The 23157-nt window shown below is 39.4% G+C and overlaps 1 protein-coding gene across 3 annotated transcripts in view; it reads left to right on the top strand.

Moving 5' to 3' along the window:
- The window catches only part of LOC149144442 (uncharacterized), a 347041-nt gene that overhangs the window by 186329 nt on the left and 137555 nt on the right, over positions 1–23157 (top strand). For all 3 annotated transcript variants that reach the window (XM_089449167.1, XM_089449168.1, XM_089449165.1), the window contains one exon: positions 1860–1924. In XM_089449167.1, coding sequence (XP_089305293.1) covers positions 1860–1924 — 65 coding nt within the window. The remainder of the gene's footprint in view (positions 1–1859; positions 1925–23157) is intronic.

The raw sequence follows: 23157 nt of genomic DNA, 5'->3' as shown, positions 1-23157 counted from the left end.
GGGCTTGGATCCCGTATAGGGAGGCCAAGTCCAAGATAAAACACACCTGCAATCCTGTATAAGATCCAATGCGTCTCCTCACCTCCAGATACAATAATTCATTAGTGCAATTGAGTGAATAAGCTTGTTTAGTCAAGGGCAGAAGTGAGACTTTATTGTTGGTTTCCCTTCCAAATTTGGGCTTTGAACATGTAACATTGTTACCTCCCTAGGTAGGAGTGGTTAATGAAGGACCCTATTAGGTGGTTTCAACCTCTAAGCGAATGACACGTCCAAGGTACATCCTTCAAATGGCAGGTGTCATGTGAAATAGTGGTGGGACAGAGTTGGGACAAAGGGAAAGCTCCAAGCCACATGCCATGGTACAAGGTAGCTATGATAAGGGAATCCCACACCCAGGGTATATAAATGTAAGGAGGGTGCATACGTTTATGCATGAGTTACCCCGACCTTTTTTTTTCCACCCCTCTTATGCCTTTTTCTTTTTATTGATTTTTTTTTGTATTATTGCTCAAAGCTCCTAGGATAAGAGTATGCTTTGTATGATGTGGCAATATTTATTACCCTCTTAGGGTGGGGAAGTTCATCGCCCACCAGGCGTTGGGACATGCAAGGATTCCTCTTCATAATGTGGTAAGGCATAGTTGACCCCAGGAATCGGGTGATGGCCATAGATGAGGGGGTAGAGCTCATGCTTGGCTTTTGCACATGTGGCTTTGTGTGTCCCGACCATCTTTTGCATTTAATGAATTTCTTTTCTTATTGGTTTTTGCTTGTGGCCATTTCTGCTTTTAATCTTCTTTTTTTTATTGCGTGAACCTCCCAGGGTATCATTTCCAACCCCAACCCAGGGTGTGGACAAGGGGAAGGGGATGTTAATACCTTGTCAACCTAATGGACAAATGTGGACCCAGATAGGAAAATGTGAAAAGGGCTTGTAATGAACGGAGGGAAATGAGATACATGATATTGGTAAGCAGGAGAACGCAACCAAAATCGGGGTTTCCCATGTAGTGTCCTTCCTAAAGCTAATAGCCAATAAAAGAGATCCCACGGGACTAGGATTCAAGGTCAACCCCCCTATTAAGGCAAGGGAACAACACTACAGTCAAAGGCCTTTCTCCTTCCAAGTTACTCAGTTATCCATACCCAAGTGTGCCCAAGAAAAACAAGCGTAAGCACCCAATTACATAATGAAAAATCATACCTTCAGGATTGGATGGCCCACCTTCAAACATATGATCAAGAAAAATGAGCGAGGAAACATGATGGCTGGCTCAGGTGGTGGAGATAAAATATCACATCAAAGCTATCAGGTGGCTGTCAGGCACTGCTGCTGCTGGCTGAAGGAAGATAAATTGGAAAGGAAAGCTCTCCAAAGGGGTACCCCACTTTTAGTGGGCTACAATGCCCAAACAGAATGTGGGGCACAATAGACTTTAGTAATACTGATAGCTGAAAAGAAGCATGATTGTTGAAGATCTGAATGGGTCCATTAATTACTAACTTTCCGCAAACCCATCTTTATAAATTTACTGAGCCCAAATTTGGATATGTTGCACTCAATTGCAATTTGATTTGATTTGTTTTCACAACAATGATTTGATTTCTTCCTCTAATTACTGTTCTGCTATGCCTGGATGATTAATTTTTTATATGTATCTTTCTATTTTTCCAGGCATGAAAATGTCTCTTAAAACTGCTTGCTCAAAATGCATATACGGCAGTATATCTATATAGCTTATATAATTTAATGCACCATAAAATAGCTATAAAATGTTTACATTAACAATTTTATAACAGGTGTACCTATTTAAAGGTTCTAAATTTTAATCATTGTGCAACATACATATTATCAGGCAATAACTTGGAAGCAGATGACATTCTTGAAAAGCGTAGTTGTGTAGTTCCAAAAGCTTTTGAGGTAATATACAACTCACATTGTCGCTCTGCCAATAAGAGATTGATTGTACAATTGTTTTTCAGGTTAAGTAGATTTTTGTCTGAATACTATTATGTGCATAAATACATCTCTATCTTTCAGTAGCTCTTCTATTGAGTTTGGGTCACCGCGCATGCCAAGGCCCTTGAGTTCTACCCCTCAATGAAAAACAGGCGGTGGATATCTTAATGAGCATGAAATATCATTGTATATGGGTACTGACTTTTGAATTTGACAATATTAATGAGATTCTCCCTTATGATAACATGCATCTCTTTCAAATTTAGAAAGTGCTGTTTGTATCTTGTATATTGCATGTATTCAACATAGTGTCTTTCTGCTTTATGACTTGACCTTAACCATTTAATTGCTACTGTTATGCTTCCATTAGATTATTGTTACAAACATAAATAACATAAATATATACAAAATATCAATAAATAAATAATAATTAGCAATGATGAAAGGACATGACTCTTAATGAAAGTGCACTCCTTCCTAGGTATATATATGAGGCCCTCATTTGTAATTCATGCCAATCATTTCATTTTTACTTATACGTTTATATGTTATATAATTATCCTTAATGGATATCTTTATATTCCAAGTATTTTGGAAATTTAATTCATGGGTTTCTCTGATTTTTTGGTCATTGACCACAGTAAGGCCTTTGGCCACTTAAATCCAGAATTTTGCTTCCCCTTGTTGAGGGAGTTCTGCTGCTCTTAAATAGAGTCTAGCCCAACCTCTTACAAAAAAAAAAAATATTTCTAGAAGGTGCTAAAAGATTACAACCCCCTCAATGTGGTTCAATAACTTCCTAAGATGAATGCTCCACAAATGATATGCCATCCAACAACCCATTTGAATTTATGACAACCAGTCCACTTGAAAAATCAAAGAACCAAATGGCCAAGAAAGGTGCATTGCATTTATGACTGAAATGGCAACAACTCATTTGAATCACATGCTGGCTATGTTCCACAATTTTATAAACATATCCGCTGCTTCACTTAATAGATGATGTGTGACGATTCCCCTGCTTTTCATCGTAGGGTCAAATATATTTTTGAGCAATGAATTTCCAGCTTGAATAATAAAGGGGCTTCATTCATGTAAGGGTCCATGATGGAGCGGCTCCATAAGACAAGTCGAACCTCGTATTTAGCCGCCAACAGTTCAAAGGAAATTGAAGATGGCTCATCGAATTATATACGTGTCCAAATTGATATTACATGGAGTTCAAGATATCATTTGATGGATGAAGGTTTTGTTCCAGCTATGACAACAATTATTTATGGCTCCATTGAGTAACTCAAGAACACATAATGCAAACAGTTGGAAATGGCTAGAGAAGGACCCACAAGTACTCCATTAATAATGTTATGTTTGGTGTGGTTCAAATTGTATCTAACTCATGACCCCCTTTGGTGCATATAACACTTATTTAATATCATAAAGCCACCTTCGCATATGGAATTGTAATATAATTATAAACCATGGTTATTCTTGTAGATGGGGTGGCTCAATGGTAAATGTGGCTTGTAACCCACCAAAATGGGTAACCTTGTAGGAGAAAACTTTTTGCTTGATTTGTCTAAGTTTTTGCTTGAAAAGCTTAGCACCTTTAACTAATTGGATAATATGCTAGATCACATCATCTTTGCATGCTTTCAAGTCATAATATGACCAAGCAAACACATCCCTGATGTCCATCACCGATTTCTTGATCTTGCTCTTCTCCTCAAGAGTGATGTGACTTCCCACTTTTATTAATTTGGGATCGGTCTTAGTACCCACATTGATCTCTTCATAATCATCTAGGTTGATCAAATCGATTCATCCTTTGAAAGCGTCATCCCTACTGAAAGAAACTTCCAAGGGAATTAGACCAAACGGAAACTAATTGGAGGGCATTTGTTCTACAGAATGCTCATCCCTAAAGTTAGGCTCGTTTCCCTCAAAATCTTCAATGCCCTTGAGAAACTAGACAATCTGATGGTCATCCTCAAATACTTGCTAGTTTTCAACATTATCCGAAATGTAGGGTTTGTAAAGAATCTTGATACACCCACCCTTCTCTAATTTTGGGTAAGGCTCTGCATGATCAAAGTAGACACTACCAATCAATCAGGTGTCATGTTCATGGATCTAGGCACTGCATCTTGTATCAAATGCATCAAATGCTCCTATTACTGCTTGCGTGTATCGTTTGAACTTTTCATTCTTGTAGACATGGAGGCTCTTCACACAGGGTAGGGACCCACTATCACCGTGGCCCAAGCTCTCATTGTTTAGGCCCAACAATCTCCTAAATGGCCAAGGGAGGAGTCTCCAAGATAATCCCAAATTATCCCAAACAGGACTGGTGTCTTAAATGGAGTCACTTGAAGTGGAGGTGTTAATATTCCAGAACTGTCTAATTGTGAGAGATGTCATTGTGCAGAAGAAAACTAAACAGTGGGTTTTAGCAATACCAAAATACAAGTATATAGAGTGTAACCAGTGGATTTTGGTTTACAAAAAATAATCTAACCAAATATATAATTAATTTTCAATTTAGGTCAATGGTCATAAAGTTGTAAGTCAAAACAACTTGTTGTCTTAGATATCAAATTGTAAAGTCTGTGAAAAACACAGGGAAAGCAACCTATTCAACCTACAACAAGCACCCTACAAGTTCCTAAGCACTTTAAACTCTTCAGTGAGTTGTTTAGGTCGGTGCCAAATTCGAGCACTTTGATATGTTTTTGATCTTCAAAGAGCAGCATGGATTGATGGATGTGACCCTCCTGGGTAAGGGTCAGGGTGATCGAGGACACCGAGCTATTCTCTTCCCCCCTATTTGAGCTCCTAGGGTGAGGAATTGAGCCTTAGAGCTCCTAAGGTTGAGGGACCTTTGAATTTGACAAAGTATACCCCAGTTGACATCTGTCTTTCCCACCCATTTGGCCAATGGGTGATGGTTGCTTGAGTTAGGCGCGACCCCTACCGTTTATGGTAAGTGGTATGCTGCTCAAGCTAGAGATGCAGGCGTTCTACCACTGACTCTTGAGGTTCAAGTTGGGAAGACCAACAGATAATATGATAGGTGCAATCCTTACCATTTATGGTAAGTGGTATCCCTCCTATTATCACCAGATAGTGGGATCCTTACCTCCTAAGGCAAGTGGTATCCCTCCTACTGTCTATGGATTCCTAGGTAGTAGCATTGGTTCCCCACTGGTAGATGATTCCCGGGTAGTAGCATTGGATCCCTGCTAGTAGATGGGTCCCAGGTAGTAGCATTGGCCCCTCGCTGGCAGATGATTCCTAGGTAGTAGCATTGGCTCCCCACTAGTAGATAATTCCCAGGTAGTATCATTGGCTCCCCATTGGCAGACGATTCTCGAGTAGTAGCATTGGCTCCTTGCTGGCAGGTGATTCTTGGGTAGTAACATTGGCTCCCCGCTAGTAGATGATTCTCAGGTGGTAGCAGTAGCTCCCCGCTAACAGTGATTCCAAGTGGTAGCAGTGGCTCCCCGATAGATAGAGGGCGGTATCTTGAGCTCCCTTATGATGTCTTCTTCTTTTAGATTCAAGAGTGTTTAACAAGATGAGCAGAGATGACATTTGATTTGATATTTGAGATGGGACACATGTTGTAGTTGGTAATTTCTCCATAGCTGAGAGGGAGTGTTAATTTGGCAGCTCAGGGACAAATTCCCTCCTTTGGATAATCTTCCTCATCAAGAAAGACCCCTCCTAGCCCTTGGAAGAATTTAATTTGGTTAAGGAAAATGTATTTTTAATATGGAAACCCACATGTGCACAAAAGGACAGGTCGGCCTAAAGAGAAATTGGTCACCCTTAGAAACCTATAAATACAAGTCAAGTGGACATCATCAATCATTCTTCTTCTCTATTCTTTGGATTGACTCACATAGGCTTGAAGTTGGTTTACGGAAAATTGGTTCGTACAGGTCCAAAATTGCAGGGTCTGAGCTCACACATGCAAAGAAGGAATTTTATTTATAGCCGCAAGGTTGAATGACAAAAATATTGGCCAGAGTTGCATGCATGACAAGGTGCTCCCTGTGACTAGAAAGCTCGGTTGCATGCATGGTTACTAGCTTCGTGCAACTAGGGTTTAGGGTTTTGTTGACAGTTGATCGCAGATTTTGACCATAGACAGTAAGCTTGGAAATTTTGTTCTGGTTCAGATTTGTATATTGGGCTCATTGCTTGTTTGGTTTTGCTAGATAATATTATGATTGGTGAATTGGATCATTGTACACTCTCTTTGCTAAACATTTTGTGCCAATCTAATAAGAAGAAGAATTTGGAAGGGTTTTCCCCCTTGTGGGGTTTTTCCCTGGTCTCCGACCAAATCATGGTGTCTCTATTTGTGCATGCTTTTCTTCTAATGTTCCTTTTATATTCTGTTGCATAGTTGATGTTATTGTTCATTCTACATAATTGCTACTGATGTTACGATGATATGGGGTGAATGCAATGTAAATGGTGAAATGTTTTTTAATGCAATTATCTAAAGCAAAGAACAATACTGCCTTAAGAAACATTAACAAGAGACCATCTCAAGAAGAAATCCAAAAGATGTGGGCCAATAGGTTTAAAGGTTTTACCTACCAAAGAAGAAAAGGTAACCCTCCTCGAAGAGATCAACAAGGTCTTGTGAAGTTTCTTGAGAAATATAATCAACCTTTACGACCAAGTGTGGAGGTACCTCAATGTGATCTTTCAATAAGTAATTCTTTTGAGCTAAAGTTGGATGTAACGAGCTGGATGGGTATTACTAAGATGCCCATTCCCATTGTTGAGTTGGTAAAGATTCCTTCCATAAGAAATCAGATAAAGGAAGTTTTGGGGCTTGAAATGATAAGTCAATCAACACAAGTAATGGACAATAATGAAGATGCCTCTGCTACTCTCCAAATCATGAATCAAGAAGGAGAAATACAAGTCGCCAACCCTTTTTATATCTTTAGTAGTGGGTGAATTGCTTCTGCATAATGTTGTGTTGGATTCATGTCTCTTATAATAATGAATCGATTGGGATTGAAAACCACAAGGCTTTATAGAAATATATGTGCTATGGATTCCAAAGAATTTAATGTCTTTTTTAATCAAGGATCTTCCAATAAGATTGGCTATTTACTAGGACATTTCATTATTGGTGGATGTAGTTGTCATGGATGTTCCAAATGCTTAGGGAATGCTTTTATCTCGTAAATGGGTTGTTGATCTAAGAGGTAGTTTCCAAATTGACCTCTCTTATGCTACCATCCATACTCGTGAGAGTACCTTTTTTATTTTACACCACAAAGAGAGAAGTTATCATGTAGAAGGCACCCTAGATCCTATGAATTAGTCGGTTGGCTATCAAGAAGATTTAGGATCTTATACTGTGCTGCTAACTGAAGTGGCTCCCTTAGAAAATGTCAACAATATTTGGAAGATGAACTTAAATGGAGTTATTGCACACATTTTGTCAAAGGTCCAAGGAAGCAAATGTACCATATTTTTCTTCAAAGATTGAGATCACCAGCCATCAGCTATTGTGTCATTGTAAACCCATTTTCTAAATTTTTAATGTAAATGTCAGGCCAGGGTAACTCCAGACTTGGCAGAAAAGACTGATTCGTTATTTCATTATGTAACTATTGTTTATATACAGATTTTTGACTGATCAGTTCATCTTCTTGATGACTGTTCACATTCCAGTTTACGCAACCGCTGAGGATTAGGTGTCAACATTCCCCCCTTAATCTGAAGGGATGTTGGTGAGTCCAAGCATCGTTCTGAATCTTTCAAGCTTCTCTCTTCCAAGCGCTTTGGTGAAGATGTCTGCAATTTGTTCATTTGTGGAACAATGACGGAGATGGATTGTTTTGGCCTCAACATGATGTCGGATCAGATGATATTTAGTATTGATGTGCTTAGTACGATCATGGAACTTTGGGTTCTTGGCCAACTTTATTGCAGAGGTGTTATCAATCATGAGTGGAGTTGATTGTACTTGTTTTACCTGCAAATCTTCAAGAATTTTCCTGAGCCACACAATTTCTTTCGTTGCTTCAGCTGCTGCCACGTATTCTGCTTCTGTTGTGGAATCTGCTGGAACTGATTGTTTGCGTGATCTCCAGGAGACAGCTCCTGATCCATGACTCATAGCATATCCTGAAGTAGATACCCCAGTTTCTTTGTCTCCATCGAAGTTTGAATCAGCAATCAAGCTGAAGTCGTCCACCTGTGTATACTTGATTCCAAGGTCTTGAGTTCCCTTCAAGTACCTTAGAACTCTTTTTGCAGCAGACCAATGTCCCTCACAAGGCTTTTGCATAAACCTGGAGAGGATTCCAACAACAAATGAAATGTCTGGTCTGGTAGTAGTGAGGTAGATGAGACTTCCTACAAGCTGTCTATACTTTGTTGCATCCTCAAATTCCTTTCCTTCAGTAGATGTGAGCTTCAAGTTTTGTTCCATTGGAGTAGAAAGAGGATTGCACTCTGTCATGCCAAATCTGTTTAACAAATCTCCAATGTATTTCTTTTGAGAAAGAAATATGGATTTTGGATGTTGGGTTACTTCAATGCCAAGATAGTAATGAACATAGCCCAAATCAGTCATTTCAAAACTTTTTCCTAATTCTTTCTTTATGGATGCAATATAGCTTTCATTGTTCCCTGTCATTAAAAGATCATCTACATATACCACAAGATATACAACTGTTTTGCCAACTCTCTTGACAAATAAAGTTGCATCATCAAGATCAAAATGATTGAAGTTGAGTTTCAGAAGATGCTCAGTTAGTTTTTCATACCAGGCTCGTGGTGCTTGTTTGAGGCCATACAAGGACTTCACAAGTTTGCATACTTTATGTTCATGTCCTTTCACAGCAAATCCTTCAGGCTGGGACATAAAAACATTCTCTTTTAGATCTCCATTCAAGAATGCAGTTTTTACATCCATTTGATGGACTTTCCAGCCGTTCTGAGCAGCTAGTGCAAAGAGTGTCCGGATGGTGGCCCATTTTGCTGTGGGGGCAAAAGTTTCCTCATAATCGACCCCTTCCTTCTGTGCAAAACCTTTTGCCACAAGCCTAGCTTTGTGCTTGTCAAGTGAGCCATCAGCTTTGTACTTGTTCTTGTAGACCCACTTGCAGCCAATTGGTTTGGTTCCAAATGGAGGATCAACCAGCTTCCTAGTGCCATTCTTTATGAGAGCATCATACTCCTTTTGCATCGCTTCTTTCCATTCATCATGAGAAGCAGCTTCTTTGAAGGAAGTTGGTTCAAAATCTATAGACAAGTTCAATTCACAATCATAAGTAACATCCATATCAACAGGTGAATTAGAGTCATCTACATCACCTCCATTTTGTCGGTTTGAATTTCTGGTTCTTGTTTTTCCAATTTCATCAGGATGAACACTTTCAAGTGTCTTTGTCAGCCACTTTGGGGGACCTTTCTGAGATGGTCCAGGCTGATCTGTTGATTGAGTTGGGACTGAATCAAGATTGAGTCTCCCAATTCTATCAATTACATCACTTAAAGCATCATCTGTTGTTGGAGTTTCATGCAGGGGAGATTGTTCTTCAGAAGAAGATTCCACATGTTGATCTAGTATAGGAATCCCCCCTTCAAGATGTGGAATCTGATTATCAAACTCTTGAAATGATTTCGTTTTTGTGAATCTATCCAAGCGATCAAGTTGCCACTCAACAACACTGTCAGATTTGGATGATTCAAGAAAAATGACATCTCTAGATACAACAAACTTTTTATTTACTTCATCATAGAGACGGTATGCTTTAGAGGTGTTTGAATACCCCAGGAAGATACACTTACGACTTCTAGCACCAAGTTTGTTTCTATGTACCTTTGGTATTAAAGCATAACAGGTGAAACCAAAAATCCTGAGATGTTTTACCGAAGGAACATGTCCATACCACAATTCATAAGGAGTCTTGTTTCTTATAGCACTAGATGGACATCTATTCTTTATATATGCAGCACATAGAACAGCATCAGCCCAAAACATTATCTTTACATTTTTGAAGAAAATCATGGATCGTACCATATTCAAGATTGTTCTATTCATTCTTTCAGCTACACCATTCTGTTGGGGATTATAAGGCACAGTTGTTTGATGTTTGATCCCATGTTGGCGAAGATAGTTTTCAAATTCATTTGATGTATATTCTTTTCCATTATCAGTGCGAATAGACCCAATATGAGATTGTGCATCATTTTCAATCCACTTATGAAAATTCTTGAATGTTTGAAAAGCATCAGATTTGTTCTTCAATAAATAAACCCAACACATTCTGGTGTAATCATCAATAAATGTCATGATATATTTATTTCCATTTGCAGAAGGAACAGGCATTGGACCACATAAATCTGAATGAATGAGTTCAAGCTTCCTATGTGCTCTTGAATGTGAATCATGAAAAGACTGTTTGCTATGCTTTCCTAGAATGCAAGCATCACATTGCTTATGTTTTCTAGGAATTGTAGGCAAACCAGCAACACCATTTTTCTTCAATAAGCGAAGACTGTCATAGTTTAAATGTCCAAATCTAGCATGCCATAATAAACTTGATGGAAGTGTACCTTCTTCATGATGAGAAATATATGAGAAATGTTGTGCATGAGCAGAGGTTCCTTGCAGTTTAAGAAGTCTTTCTTCTTCTATTCCCCTCATGACAAGTGAGTGGTCAGATGCCTTTCTTACCTCAAGCTTTCCATCAAACATATGAATGGAGTGACCTTGCTGGCGGATGTGGACCAAGGACAGCAAGTTTCTCTTGAGCTGTGGGAGATATAGAACATGATCCAGAAGAAAGTCTGGAAGACCAGGCAGTTTAAGCCTGATTGTGCCAAGCCCTGATGGCTTGATTTTTGATTGATCTGCAAAGTATACTGCTCCATCAACATTGTCAGTGAAATCTTCAAAAAAATCTTTCCTATGAGTCATATGACAGGTTGCTCCTGAATCAAGCAGCCAATCATTTTTCGAAGAAGCAAGTGAAGCATTAAACAAATCTTCATTGACTCCAATGTTACATTGTGCCTCAATATAGTGAGCGGATTCAGGTGCTTTACCTTTGTCTATATCATCAGTTTTACCTTTCTGCTGGTTTCTTCTCTGCTCAATTTTGTCCCATGGTAGCTTGCATGTAGAAGCATCATGTGATCCATTTCGTTTGCAGCGAATGCAATGCAGATCTGCCTTTTCTCCTTGAGAATGTCTGCCCCCCTTGCCTCTGAAGTATCTTCCTCTTCCTCTTGTAGAATATTGAGTAGGATGCTTTTCTTTATGAGCAAGGCAAACAGTCTCTTCAGAAGATTCAGGGACTGTCTTCTTTCCAAAGGCTTTCTCTCTTTCAACAAACTTTTTCACAAGAGAGTCAAAGGTTATATCTTTAAGATTTCCATTTGCTTGTAATGACTCAGGATAGAGTGCCTTGAGAAAAGCAATAAGAGGAATATCCAGCTCAACCTTAGTGGATTTAATATCATGCATTATAGACTTTACTTCAGATGCAAGAGCAAGAGTATGATTATTTTTCAGTTCAAGAGTGAAGAGTTTAATCATGAGCTGAACAACTTCAAGTGCAGAATGTGAGTCATAGAGTGCTTTCAGCTTTTGTAAAGCTTCAAAGGCAGTGGAATAAGATGAAATATGACGACTTACTTCTTCATTTACGGATGCTGCGATCAATGCATAGGCTTTGCTGTTCTTGTTTTCCCAAATGACAAGTTCTTTATCTGATGTAGGCTGAACAGGGTCTTTGTCTTCTTCTCCGACACACACTCCTTTTCACAACTCATTGTAGATGAGGGTGTGTTTTACCATCCGAGACCATTCAGGATAGTTCTCCTTGCTAGTGAGAACTATTCCTACCACATAGACGATTGAATGCATTCTGTAAAAAATTACTTCTGCTGATAAAAAAAATCCTTACGTTACAGCCTTCAAATCCCTCTAATATTTGCTAAAAGCATCAACATTTCATTGTACATATCACTGCAATACTACTATGTTTTGAAAAAATGCGCAAGGGATCACTTCAATGTATTAATATATCACTTCAATATATCAATATATCATGCAATACTACAAATGCTTTGGTATATAAAACACTCTGAAAACACCACAATACTTTGAATGATATATAAACGCTTTGAATCATATAAACTACGGAATACCATGAATTCAACAAACGTTTATACTTTGACTCAACTGCTCAACACTATACCAAAACCGCCATCATAAATATACACAGGAGTTAAAATCAACTGCGCAACACGTTACCAGAACCGCCATCATAAATACACACAGGAGTTAAAATCAACTGCGCAACACATTACCTCCCTTGCTTAAATCACCGAAGGATTCTGGCAGGCCCCTCAAACCGTGGCAATCTGATAGATTGATGCGTTTGAGTTTCTTTAGTTTACCAAAGGAATCAGATCATAGCAATTTGAGAGATCGATCTGTTGGACGTTCATTAAACTACCAAAAGAATCTGGTAGCCTCTCCAAATTGCGGCAGAAGGAAAGATCAATATGTTCGAGCCTTGTTAACTTACCAAAAGAATCTGGCAGTGACTTCAACCTTGAGCACTCTTTTAACACCAAGGCCCTTAAAGATTTCAGCTCACAAAATTTGTCAGTATTCACGGCAGTCCCTGCTACTGCAGCCGCGGACGGGTACACCACACAACCGTCTCACAAGCCAACGCTCAGCGTAGCAAGCACCGAGCCGAAGGGAGGAGTCCACCATACTTCGATATTGTCAAAGACTTGAAAATGATGAGAACCCATACCTGAATTGAGAGGACAGCGCAGTAATGGAAGGCTGATCTTCACGCCTATTCACTAAAGAGGGCACGCTTTTCATTAAAGAGAGGGCACTGCACCATGCAATGCAAGGGACACTTCTTCAGAAAACACTGGCAATGGCAGGTTCATTGGACAGTCATACAAGTTGCGTTTCCACAAATGGAAATGAAAATGCGGCTCAAAAAAATGTAATTACAGTTCAAGCAACACGGCAGTGAGCGGCATTGTTCAAGGATAGATTCAGCTTGGTGCATCGACGGTGGGAGGACGTTACATTGTGCCTCAATGAGCGTTGGGTCCAACGCATCTCTGGGCAGCGACAGAGGTAGTGCAGTGCACCATCATTTCTGGGCAGCGAGCATGGAGTCTAACGTTCAGGCCAGACAAACGTTCAGGCCAGACAGACTTTCAGGCAGATGCGTTATGGCCAGACAAACGCTCAGGCAGATGCGTTATGGACAGAGGAGTTACAAGGAATCTGGGACCTGCGCTCTGATACCATGTCAGGCCAGGGTAACTCCAGACTTGGCAGAAAAGACTGATTCGTTATTTCATTATGTAACTATTGTTTATATACAGATTTTTGACTGATCAGTTCATCTTCTTGATGATTGTTCACATTCCAGTTTACCCAACCGCTGAGGATTAGGTGTCAACGATGCTAGTAAGACCGTATATGTACGTAACAACCTAGGTAAGCCTATTATTCTGGCGACGAATTTCATCTTAGGAGGTTATTTGTCTCACTGACTCATTTTTGTTTCTAAACATGGATGATCGGCAAAGTTTTTCCCTCCAGCCTCACCCTAAAGCTAGGGTGGAATTTATCGTCAAAGTCTTAGGTGAGTCCTAGTGTTTTAGTAGAATCTTATGTAAAAGTGATTTGGGAATAATTTAAACTAATTGGCTAAATTATTTTATTACAAATCACTTGGTCTACTAGATCATATTGTGTCGCAAAATTGGGTAATTAATTGAGGGTCTATAACGAACGAGTATTCTTCCTTTGAGGGTTGAATTATGTAAAATCTTATGTAAAAAATATTTTAGTGCAATGGTCTCTCATACTTGGACACCATGGCTAAAATATTTGAGGGTGGAAAAAATAATTAATCCCCTCAAGTGTCAATTAATTAATTTTCTTGGAAAAAATAAAATTAATACTAAGCTAGACAATTAATTAATTAGAGTAAAAAATTAAATTGCTAGAGAAATTAAATTTTCCACGTGGAAGAATTCGTGGGTCTTAAAGAAATTAATTTTTTGAGGTCCCCCACCAAGGGAATATTGGAAATTTCAAGAAAAAATGGACCCTTAGGCCTTGGTGCTCAAGTCAAAGTCAATTTTTTGAGGAAAATAGCTCAAAAATAATTATTTTTGAGCTCATAAAAAAAGGGTTTAATGAGAAATTCGAAAATTCCTTAAAAATAATTATTTCAACGACAAAGATTAAAAGCTCATCAAAGATTTATCAATGGTCGAGATTATTTTGATGGGGATCAAGCCAACTAGTCGTTATTTTCCACTTAGAGGATTCATCTATAAATTAGAAGTCATTTGTGTCTCAAGCCATCTGATTTTGGCTAATATAACTCTGAAAAACTGATGTAAATTACTGTCTCGCTAGGAACATTGGAATAATCATAATAAATACTTTGGGGTGCAGTTCATTGTGTCTTTGATCTATTGATTTGTGGTATGTGTTGGGTACGGGCATTCCTATATTGTGCTTTGTAATTATTATTAATCGTTATTTCATTTTAGGTGATAGGAGCATTCTATTGGTAAGCTGTGGGCTTATCTTAGGTGATCTGATTCACTGTATGTTCTAACGGTTATCTTTGAGAAATATATAGTGTTTGCAGGTTCCCCAACCCTTGGACTCCAAGTTCACGAACTGTGGACAAAGGCTGACTTTGTTTGGATCCCAATTATTTTTATGGTTCTCTAACTTCGCTAAGGCTATGGTTTCTACATTTATCTTTCGAAATACATTTAGCCATTATCAAAGATTTATAAAAATTTAATCTTTCAAAATTCCTTCAAGCATTTTTCACATGTATATTTTGTAAATATATTTGTAAAATAGAGTTTTGTAAATAATTTATTTTCTAACATTTGTTTTGCAACTAGGGTTTTTGGGGTTTTGAATTATTTTTGGATTTTTGTATATATTGGGGTTTTGGGTATTTGTAAATTCATTTGTGCAGGTGAGATCAAGTGAGAAGAGATGGATTAGAGCTAAATCTAGGCCCTTGAGGGTAAGATCTAGCCTCTAAAATTTGTTGCAGCGCAAACATCAAGGAATTTTGCAGTAAATTTGAAGACCTGAAACAAATTTAATTTTGGAGCAAGGGTTTATGGTTTTGAGGGCTCCTAGGCCTAGATTTCTCCTCCAAACCCTAAGCGTTAGCCTCTTGGGCCCTTGTGTTAGCCCTTCTAGCCACTTGGAGGCTGGCTGTAAGCCCTTAGGGCCTCAACCTTCCCTCCTGGCCTTTTTCATGGCCTTGAAAGGCCTTTGTTCCCCCTCCTCTCCCTTTGTCTCCCCTTTCTCAACCCCTTATCCCTCTGCTACCCCTCCATCCTCCTCTGCTCACCCTTCTCCCCCTCGCTCTTCCCTTCTTGTCCCTCTCTCTCCTCCCATTCTCCCTTCTCTCCTAGCCGCAGCCGTCCAAGGGCTTACGATAGCCCTTTTTGGCCTTAGAACCCTAGGTTGTAGACCTTAGGGCCTTTCCCAAGCCTTCGACCTCCTTTTCCTAGGTCGTGGCCCTTGTGGGGCCCACGACAGCCCTTTAGGGCTCTTACCCTAAGTTGTTAGGCCCTTCAAGGCCTCCTCTGGAACACTTAATTTGTTCACTCTCATTCACAATGCTCAAAAACATTGATTTTTTTAACACACACACACACATGTATATATAATTTATTTGAATATGGATGATATTGTTACAAGGCTAGGGCGGTTCTCCTTTAAGGGAGTTGATTGGCCATGAGCCTAAAGACACGTCTTTTGACTAATGCCTTTCCAAAACTAATAGAGTAACTTAGTTTAATTTATTTACTAATTATTAATTTAATATTAATTTATTATTTTAATATTTCATCATTTATTTTAATTATATACATATAGTTATGAATATTTAATTCATAACATTGCTTCTCCCTTAAAAATGCTTTGTCCTCAAAACATCAACAATGTTGGGTGTTGTCGAAGAAAATGTTCCGTCTCCCATGATGAGTCTTCCTCTGGAAGTTTTTTTCCATTTAATAAGGTACTTCTTAATAGTCTTTGACTTAAGTACCTTCTCTCTGGTAGCGAGGATGCTTTCAAGTTCTACGATGATCCTTCCTTCTTCATCAGTCTCAAGTATCTCTGTTTGAGCTGTTTGATTTTGCCCAATACTTTTTTGAGACTTGATACATGGAATGTGTTGTGGATTCGACAATTGTCTGGTAACTTCAGTCCATAAGCCACACTACTTATTTTTTTGATTATTTGGTATGGTCCATAATATTTAGGAGATAACTTATTTTTCCCTTGTTGTTTTAATGATAACTACTTATAGGGTTGAAGTCTAACAAAGACCCAATCTCCTTCTTCGAACTCTCTTTCAGTGCAGTGTTGGTCGGCTTGTTGCTTCATTCTATTATGTGTCACTGTTAGATTTTCTTTTAATAGGTTAATAATTCCTTGGTTTTCTTCTAAGTGGTCCTTTATTGCTTGTACTTTAGAATGGTGTAGCACAAAATCCTTCCACCTAGATGGTTCATAGCCATATAGGGTTTGGAAAGGAGTCATTTTAGCTAAAGTATGATAGGTGGTATTGTACCACCATTCTGCCAGGTGTAGCCACTGAGACCATTTGTTTTGTTTGTCGGTGATGAAACAACGAAGATATGTTTCCAAACATTTATTTACAACTTCAGTTTGACCATATGTCTGGGGGTGATAAGTCGAACTCATGTTGAGCGATATTCCTGCTTGGTGGCAGAAATCTGTTAAAGTCACATGGAATGTAAACAACAAAGGTGGATGATAAAACATTGAATGCATTATTATTGACATGATATACATTTATAGTACATTTGTGTGACCGTTGGGTTCCACATCCCAAGGTCTCTTGGACTCTTGTGGCTATTCACATTCTACACTAACCCATAGAGGATTAGCTGTCCAACATTCCCCTCCTTAATCTGAAGGGTTATGTATGAATCCAAGAAGAGAGTTGTAATACAAAATGTGCAAAAACATGCATGGCAACACTAGGCTAAATGTGCTCTCTGAAATGTTGGTATAAGGGGGGTGGTTTAAGGATGACCACCAACACTGGAACGCTTAGTGCAGTTCCCAGAACTCTTCCAAGTCTGGCATGAAGCTCAGGTCTTTTGCTAGAGGAAGTGCTTCTGGTGTTTTGAAGAGGGAAACCTTCAACCATGAAAGGGAGGTCTCACCCCGGATAAAAGGGAGAACCTCAACCTGAAAAGGGAGGTCTCGACCTATGATGGTTTAAGGATGACCAACAACTCTGGAATGCTTAATGCAATTCTCTGGAACTCTTCCAAAACTGGCAAGAAGCTGAAGTCTTTTGCTAGAGGAAGTGTCCCCAATTCTTTGAAGAGGCATCACCAACTGAAGGCATGCTTAGGGACATCTTTGTCTCTGGCTACAACTCTGAATCTTGTATGGCAGGTTGTGGCTCAGGCTCGCTTGATGTGGCTTTGAAGCTTGTAGATGACCATCATTTCCCCCCCTGTCAGATACAAGGTGAGATGATGGAGAAAACTCAACTGCAAGATTGTTCAATATTCGAGAACAAATCCTGTTGTATGAGCGAAATATCTTCTTGGTTGTTGAAGCCCATTGCCAAGAAGCGATCCATCCAAGATGAATCTTTGTTCTTGCAGGAGGTTTGTTTTTGAAGCATTTGTTTGAAGAATGACTGGTTTTATGGTAGTGCTTACATGGATGAAGATCAAAACAGTGATATTTCATATGGCCAACTCGGTCACAGTGTTGGCATTTCACAATCTGTTGTTGTTGCTGTCGCAGAAGAGCAGAATCTGGAATAGTTGAAGGTGAACTGTCATGAAGGAATCTTGCCCTTTGAAATTGGATGGGCTTTGAGTCATCTGGAATATGAAAGGACACGTCCTTGTCATATCCAAGACCAATTTTGTGCTTGTTGTGGAGAAGCTCTTCCCAAGGTTGGATGACCGACTTGGGAAGTGCAGACTGAATTTCTGCATCTTTATGCGAAACTGCTCTTGAAATTGGCACTTGATGGGGATCAAACTCAACATTACTGACTTGATGACTTGTTGGTTGTTGATAGGATCCTGTTTCAAAGTCAAATAAGGGATTGTTCTGAACAAGTTCAGAAGGATGTTTTTTTGTTGTAATTCCTCTTGCTGTAGCTTTGTCTCAAGCTGCAAAAACTCAATATTCTCTTGTGCATTTTGTAGACACATTTTAATATTGGAAAGAGAGGTTTTGTTGATCTTAACCATCTCATCAACAATGGAATGTATCAGAGTATTTAACAACTCTAATGCATTATCAAGTCTAGTCATTTTCTTCATTATCAAACTTACACTTTAAAGAAACCGATCACAACTATTAACCAATGAGGAAGAAGCAACAGTCACTCACAATTCAATGTTACTGCAATATCCTCTGTTCTAGAAAGTCGCATTAAAATAAAACACAGAGTGCCTCACCCCTCAGAAAACCTCAAATCTGAATCTCAAATCTACAAATCGGTAATTGATAGATCTGAATGAATATCGAATTTGAACCTTTAGATGCTACAGCCAAATGAAGTGTCATTCATGGGCACAGTGTGAGCCACCACACACTCTTCACACAAATTAATTATTAGTTATTGTATAGGAATTGAGAGCAGGACAGAGAGAACGAGGGAAAACATACCCAGCGGAGGAGGTGTCAATACCAGTTGTTTGACAGGACTGAGAGTCAATCGAAGGCTACCCAGACCGCTCTACCGAACAATACACGAATGAGTCACGCGCATATCAATTGCCTTCTTAAAAGGACCCCAAACTCATCCCACACATTCAATGCCAATTGCAGTGCAGATCCTCGCTCCACAAATTCCTCCCAGACTTTCAATGCCAATGGAAAAGTAGAGAAACGCATAAAAAATTGTAACACCAACAGGCTTCGAGAAGTAGCGGATAGTACCACGATTTCAGGAATTGACACCTGAGAAGCTAGGGAAGGATGGACTTGTGAGGGAGAAAGCATTTGGCACAACTAAGGATTGGATGTTATACATAGAACAGTGCCCAAATTCAAGGGCAGTGACAATTTTTATTCGTGGTGGAAACAAGATGATGATAGAAGAGACAAAGCGAAGCCTTCATGATGCACTTTGTGTTGCCCGGAACTTGATTCGTGATAATTCAATCGTATATGGTGGTGGATCTGCAGAAATTTCATGTTCACTTGCTGTCGAAGCTGCCGCTAACAAGATTCCTGGAGTGGAGCAGTATGCAGTTCGGGCATTTGCAGATGCTCTAGATGTTGTACCAATGGCTCTTGCAGAAAATAGTGGACTCCAACCAAATTTCTTCGCATCAAACTGCAATTCGAACCTCGGGGATGGCACGCAAGCAACGTACTGCAGTAGTTTTTTTTGCTTAAATGTAATGGAAACTTCGTCTGAATGCACCAAAACTGGTGTCAATGGATAGCCCTGGCGACATAGAACGTGAATCTGGTGTCAATCCATGCCCCTTATGCTTCGTATTTCGTATTTTCTGCATGCACACACCTGAAGAATGTTGCCCGCACTTATACTCATTCCATTCAGGTGTCTAACTCTCCAGGTCCTCCAGTTCTAGCTGGGTTCTCATTACCATACATGATGCAATTTATGCCACCAACTGTCAATGGAGCAGATCGGTCTGTTGTTCGTCCTATGAACTCCAGTGGCTTTAAGTTGCCTCTTGGTTATGCGCCATTCCAACTTCCAACACTTGAAACATCATCATCTCGGGTTTCAGTTTCTCATTCTCATCAACCTCTTATATTTGGTCCAAGAAACATTGGAGGTGCAAGGACCTCTTTGGAGCATGTAGATGATGAACCGAGAATATCTCAAGCTTCAATTCAAGCACCTCAGGGTGCTCTAGGTGGTTTAAGGTCAAGGCGTAAATAACGCTCGCTAGAATAGGAGACAAATTTGGACAACGCTAGAATAAGAAACAGATCTTGACAGCGCCAGAATAGGAAACAGATCTTGACAGCGCCAGAATAGGAAACAGGTCTGGACAACACTAGAATAAGAAACGAGTATGGACATACTACCACACAAATGGGTATAACGCACCCCAGTAGCTGAGACAGTCAGAAAGACAGATATTACTAGCAACCACAGAGCTTTCAATGGTTTAGACTGACAGGGACTTTCTCACAACCTGCGCTCTGTCACATGCACAATTTTCAAGATTCCAACCAACACTCAATGCATACACATTCACAAAGACTAATGAAACGGTCTACTAGAGTGCCAAGGTGCAGGAGAGAAACATGAGAATATTTCTATAAATAGAGAAATGGCAGACAAATTTTGGAAATGATGCAGAGCTAATAGAATCTGAAAATGCCCAGGCATGGCCTGTGCTCTGATACCATGTTAAAGTCACATGGAATGTAAACAACAAAGGTGGATGATAAAACATTGAATGCATTATTATTGACATGATATACATTTATAGTACATTTGTGTGACCGTTGGGTTCCACATCCCAAGGTCTCTTGGACTCTTGTGGTTGTTCACATTCTACACCAATCCATAGAGAATTAGCTGTCGAACAAAATCTTTCCAAAAATTACCTTTAAAGTTTGCGTTTCTCTCACTGACAATGACATTGGGAAAACCATGTAGTTTGTAAATGTTTTTACAAAACACATCCGCAATTTGCTTAGTTGTGTCAGTTTTTTTATTGCCATGAAGTGGGCATATTTAGTGAGTTTGTCAACTACAACAAATATCTTGTCCTTAACATTAGACATAGGTAGTCCTTCAATGAAATCCATTGAGATTTCCTCCCATTTTTTAATTTGGAATGTTGATTTGGGGTAGCATCGAATGTGCTCTAGCCACGAAATTTGGTGGAGAGGTTGGGGCACATGAGATCTCCAATACCCAAAGAAGGGTTTGGGCAGATTCTTAACAGATCAGGAGATATTAAAATAATTAATATTTTTAATGCAGTCCCTAAGTCTAAACTTAGAGAAAATAAAATATTAATGTGTATTAATATGAATCTGTGTTAGAGTGGTCCAAAAGACATGGATCAAGCCAGATCTAATCTTAGCCATTGATTAGGGACTTAATCTCCGCCGTTGAGATGTCAACATGAAAAGTATAAGAGGAGGCTTGAGGGTTACTTGGAGAAAACACTGGAGTGATCAGTGATTCTATTCTCTAGAGCGGGGTTTGCTAAGAGAGATAGAATCAGTGATCGGGAGAGCAGCTGAGGGGCATTGAGTACAGAGAGACAGAGAGGAAGAGATAGTGTCGGGATAGCAGCAGAGCAGCTAGAGAGAGAGACGCAGGAGCAGCCAGTGCTCACATAGGGCCACGCAGAGGTAGCTGAGTGCTGCGCAGAGCACCAGAGGGGTCAACGTAGTTGACGCAGAGGCTCAGAGAGCCGATGCAGGGCCTCCTAGGGCTGACGCAGGCCAAGATAGGCTGATGTAGTGCCAGCGCTGGGCTAGGAGAGGCTGACGCAGTCCAGATTGGGTAGACGCTGGGGTTTCCGGGGTGGATTGGTGTTGAGTAGTTTCCGAAAGGATTATCCGGGGTTTCAGCCAGTAGATTTGTCAGAAACCGAGAGGTATTACTGCTAAGGAAATTCTCTATTGGGTAGGCCAGTTTCGACACCCAGATTGTACTCTGATATAGCTTAATAAGAAAACCCTCAGATAGTTGCACCTATTTTCCCACATTGGGTTTTCCTAGGGACATTAGTCCAAAAATAATGGTGTCATGTGGTGTGTTTGTTCTTGTTTCTTTTAGTTGCTGATCTGTGATATGTTGAACATGCACTAGTGTTTATTTTCAGTATTTACACTGTAAATAACTTGTTAAAGAAGATAACAAGTAGGTAGGAATAAATCAGATAAAGTGCATGGATGGTTTCTAACTAAGTAAACTTAGAAACTTCAACATGGAATATATAATGCGTGTAGTAACCCAGGGGTTGGGATATTTTCACTCTTACTTCTCTGACAAACATCACATTCTGCGATATATTTTTGGATTTCCTTACTCATACCCTTCCAATAGAATGATTGCCGAATGTTGTAGTAAGTTTTGAAGAATCTGACATGCCCAACGACAGGAGAACTGTGAGATTCCTTTATAATTTTCATTCTAAATTTGGATGTTGGGGTTAGGTAAATTCTACCTTTGTACCATAATGTCATTTTTCCATTCAAAATTGGCATATTGATTGATATTTTTAATCATAGAACCACAGTCCAAATCCTTGGCATACTCAGCTCGTATTTCGTCTAACCACTCAGGAACAACTACCAAGGCGACGCATGTTGTGTTATCATGATCCTTACGTGAGAGTGCATAAGCTATGACATTTTCCCTTCCCTTTTCGTGCAGTATTTCTAGGTCGAACTCTGAAAGTTTCTCCATCCACTTTTGTTGTTTTGTTGACAATGTTTTTTGTTGAAGTAGAAATTGAAGACTATTGTGATCAGTTCGGATTAAGAACGAACTTCCGAGCAGGTACTGTCACCATTTAGTTAAAGCATGTATGATGGCAAGCATCTCCTTTTGGTAAGTTGATTTCAATCTTTCCCGTTTGTTAAGTTTCCTGCTCTCGAAAGCTATAGGGTGGTTGTCTTGCATTAATACTGCTCCAATTCCGAACCCTGAAGCATCACATTCGACTATGAATGGCTTGGAGAAGTCTGGAGTTGCCAGTACTAGTGTGGTTGACATCACTTCTTTTAGATTCTCGAAGCATTTGTCTGCCTGGTTATTCCATTGAAAAGTGTTCTTTTTTAACAAGTTGGTCAGGGGCGCCATCAAATGTGCATAGTTTTAACTATTTTATGAACCTTTTGTAATACCCAGTTAAACCTAGAAATCCTCTTAGTTTAGATACGTTCTTGGGTTTGGGCCATTCTTTAATTGCTTTTATTTTGTTGGGGTCCACTTTGACTCCTTCCCTAGATATAACGTGTCCCAATTATTCAACTTTCTTTTGCCCAAAGGTACATTTTGATAACTTGGCGTAAAATTGGTTCTTCTCTAATACATACAGTACTTCCTCTAGATGCTTGAGGTTCTCCTCCCATGTCTTACTATAAACGA

Source organism: Pinus tabuliformis, chromosome X, assembly GCF_031772625.1.
Source record: "Pinus tabuliformis cultivar Carrire ecotype Pingquan chromosome X, CPIR1, whole genome shotgun sequence".
Classification (NCBI taxonomy): Eukaryota; Viridiplantae; Streptophyta; class Pinopsida; order Pinales; family Pinaceae; genus Pinus; species Pinus tabuliformis.
This window is presented reverse-complemented; position numbering and strand designations above follow the sequence as displayed.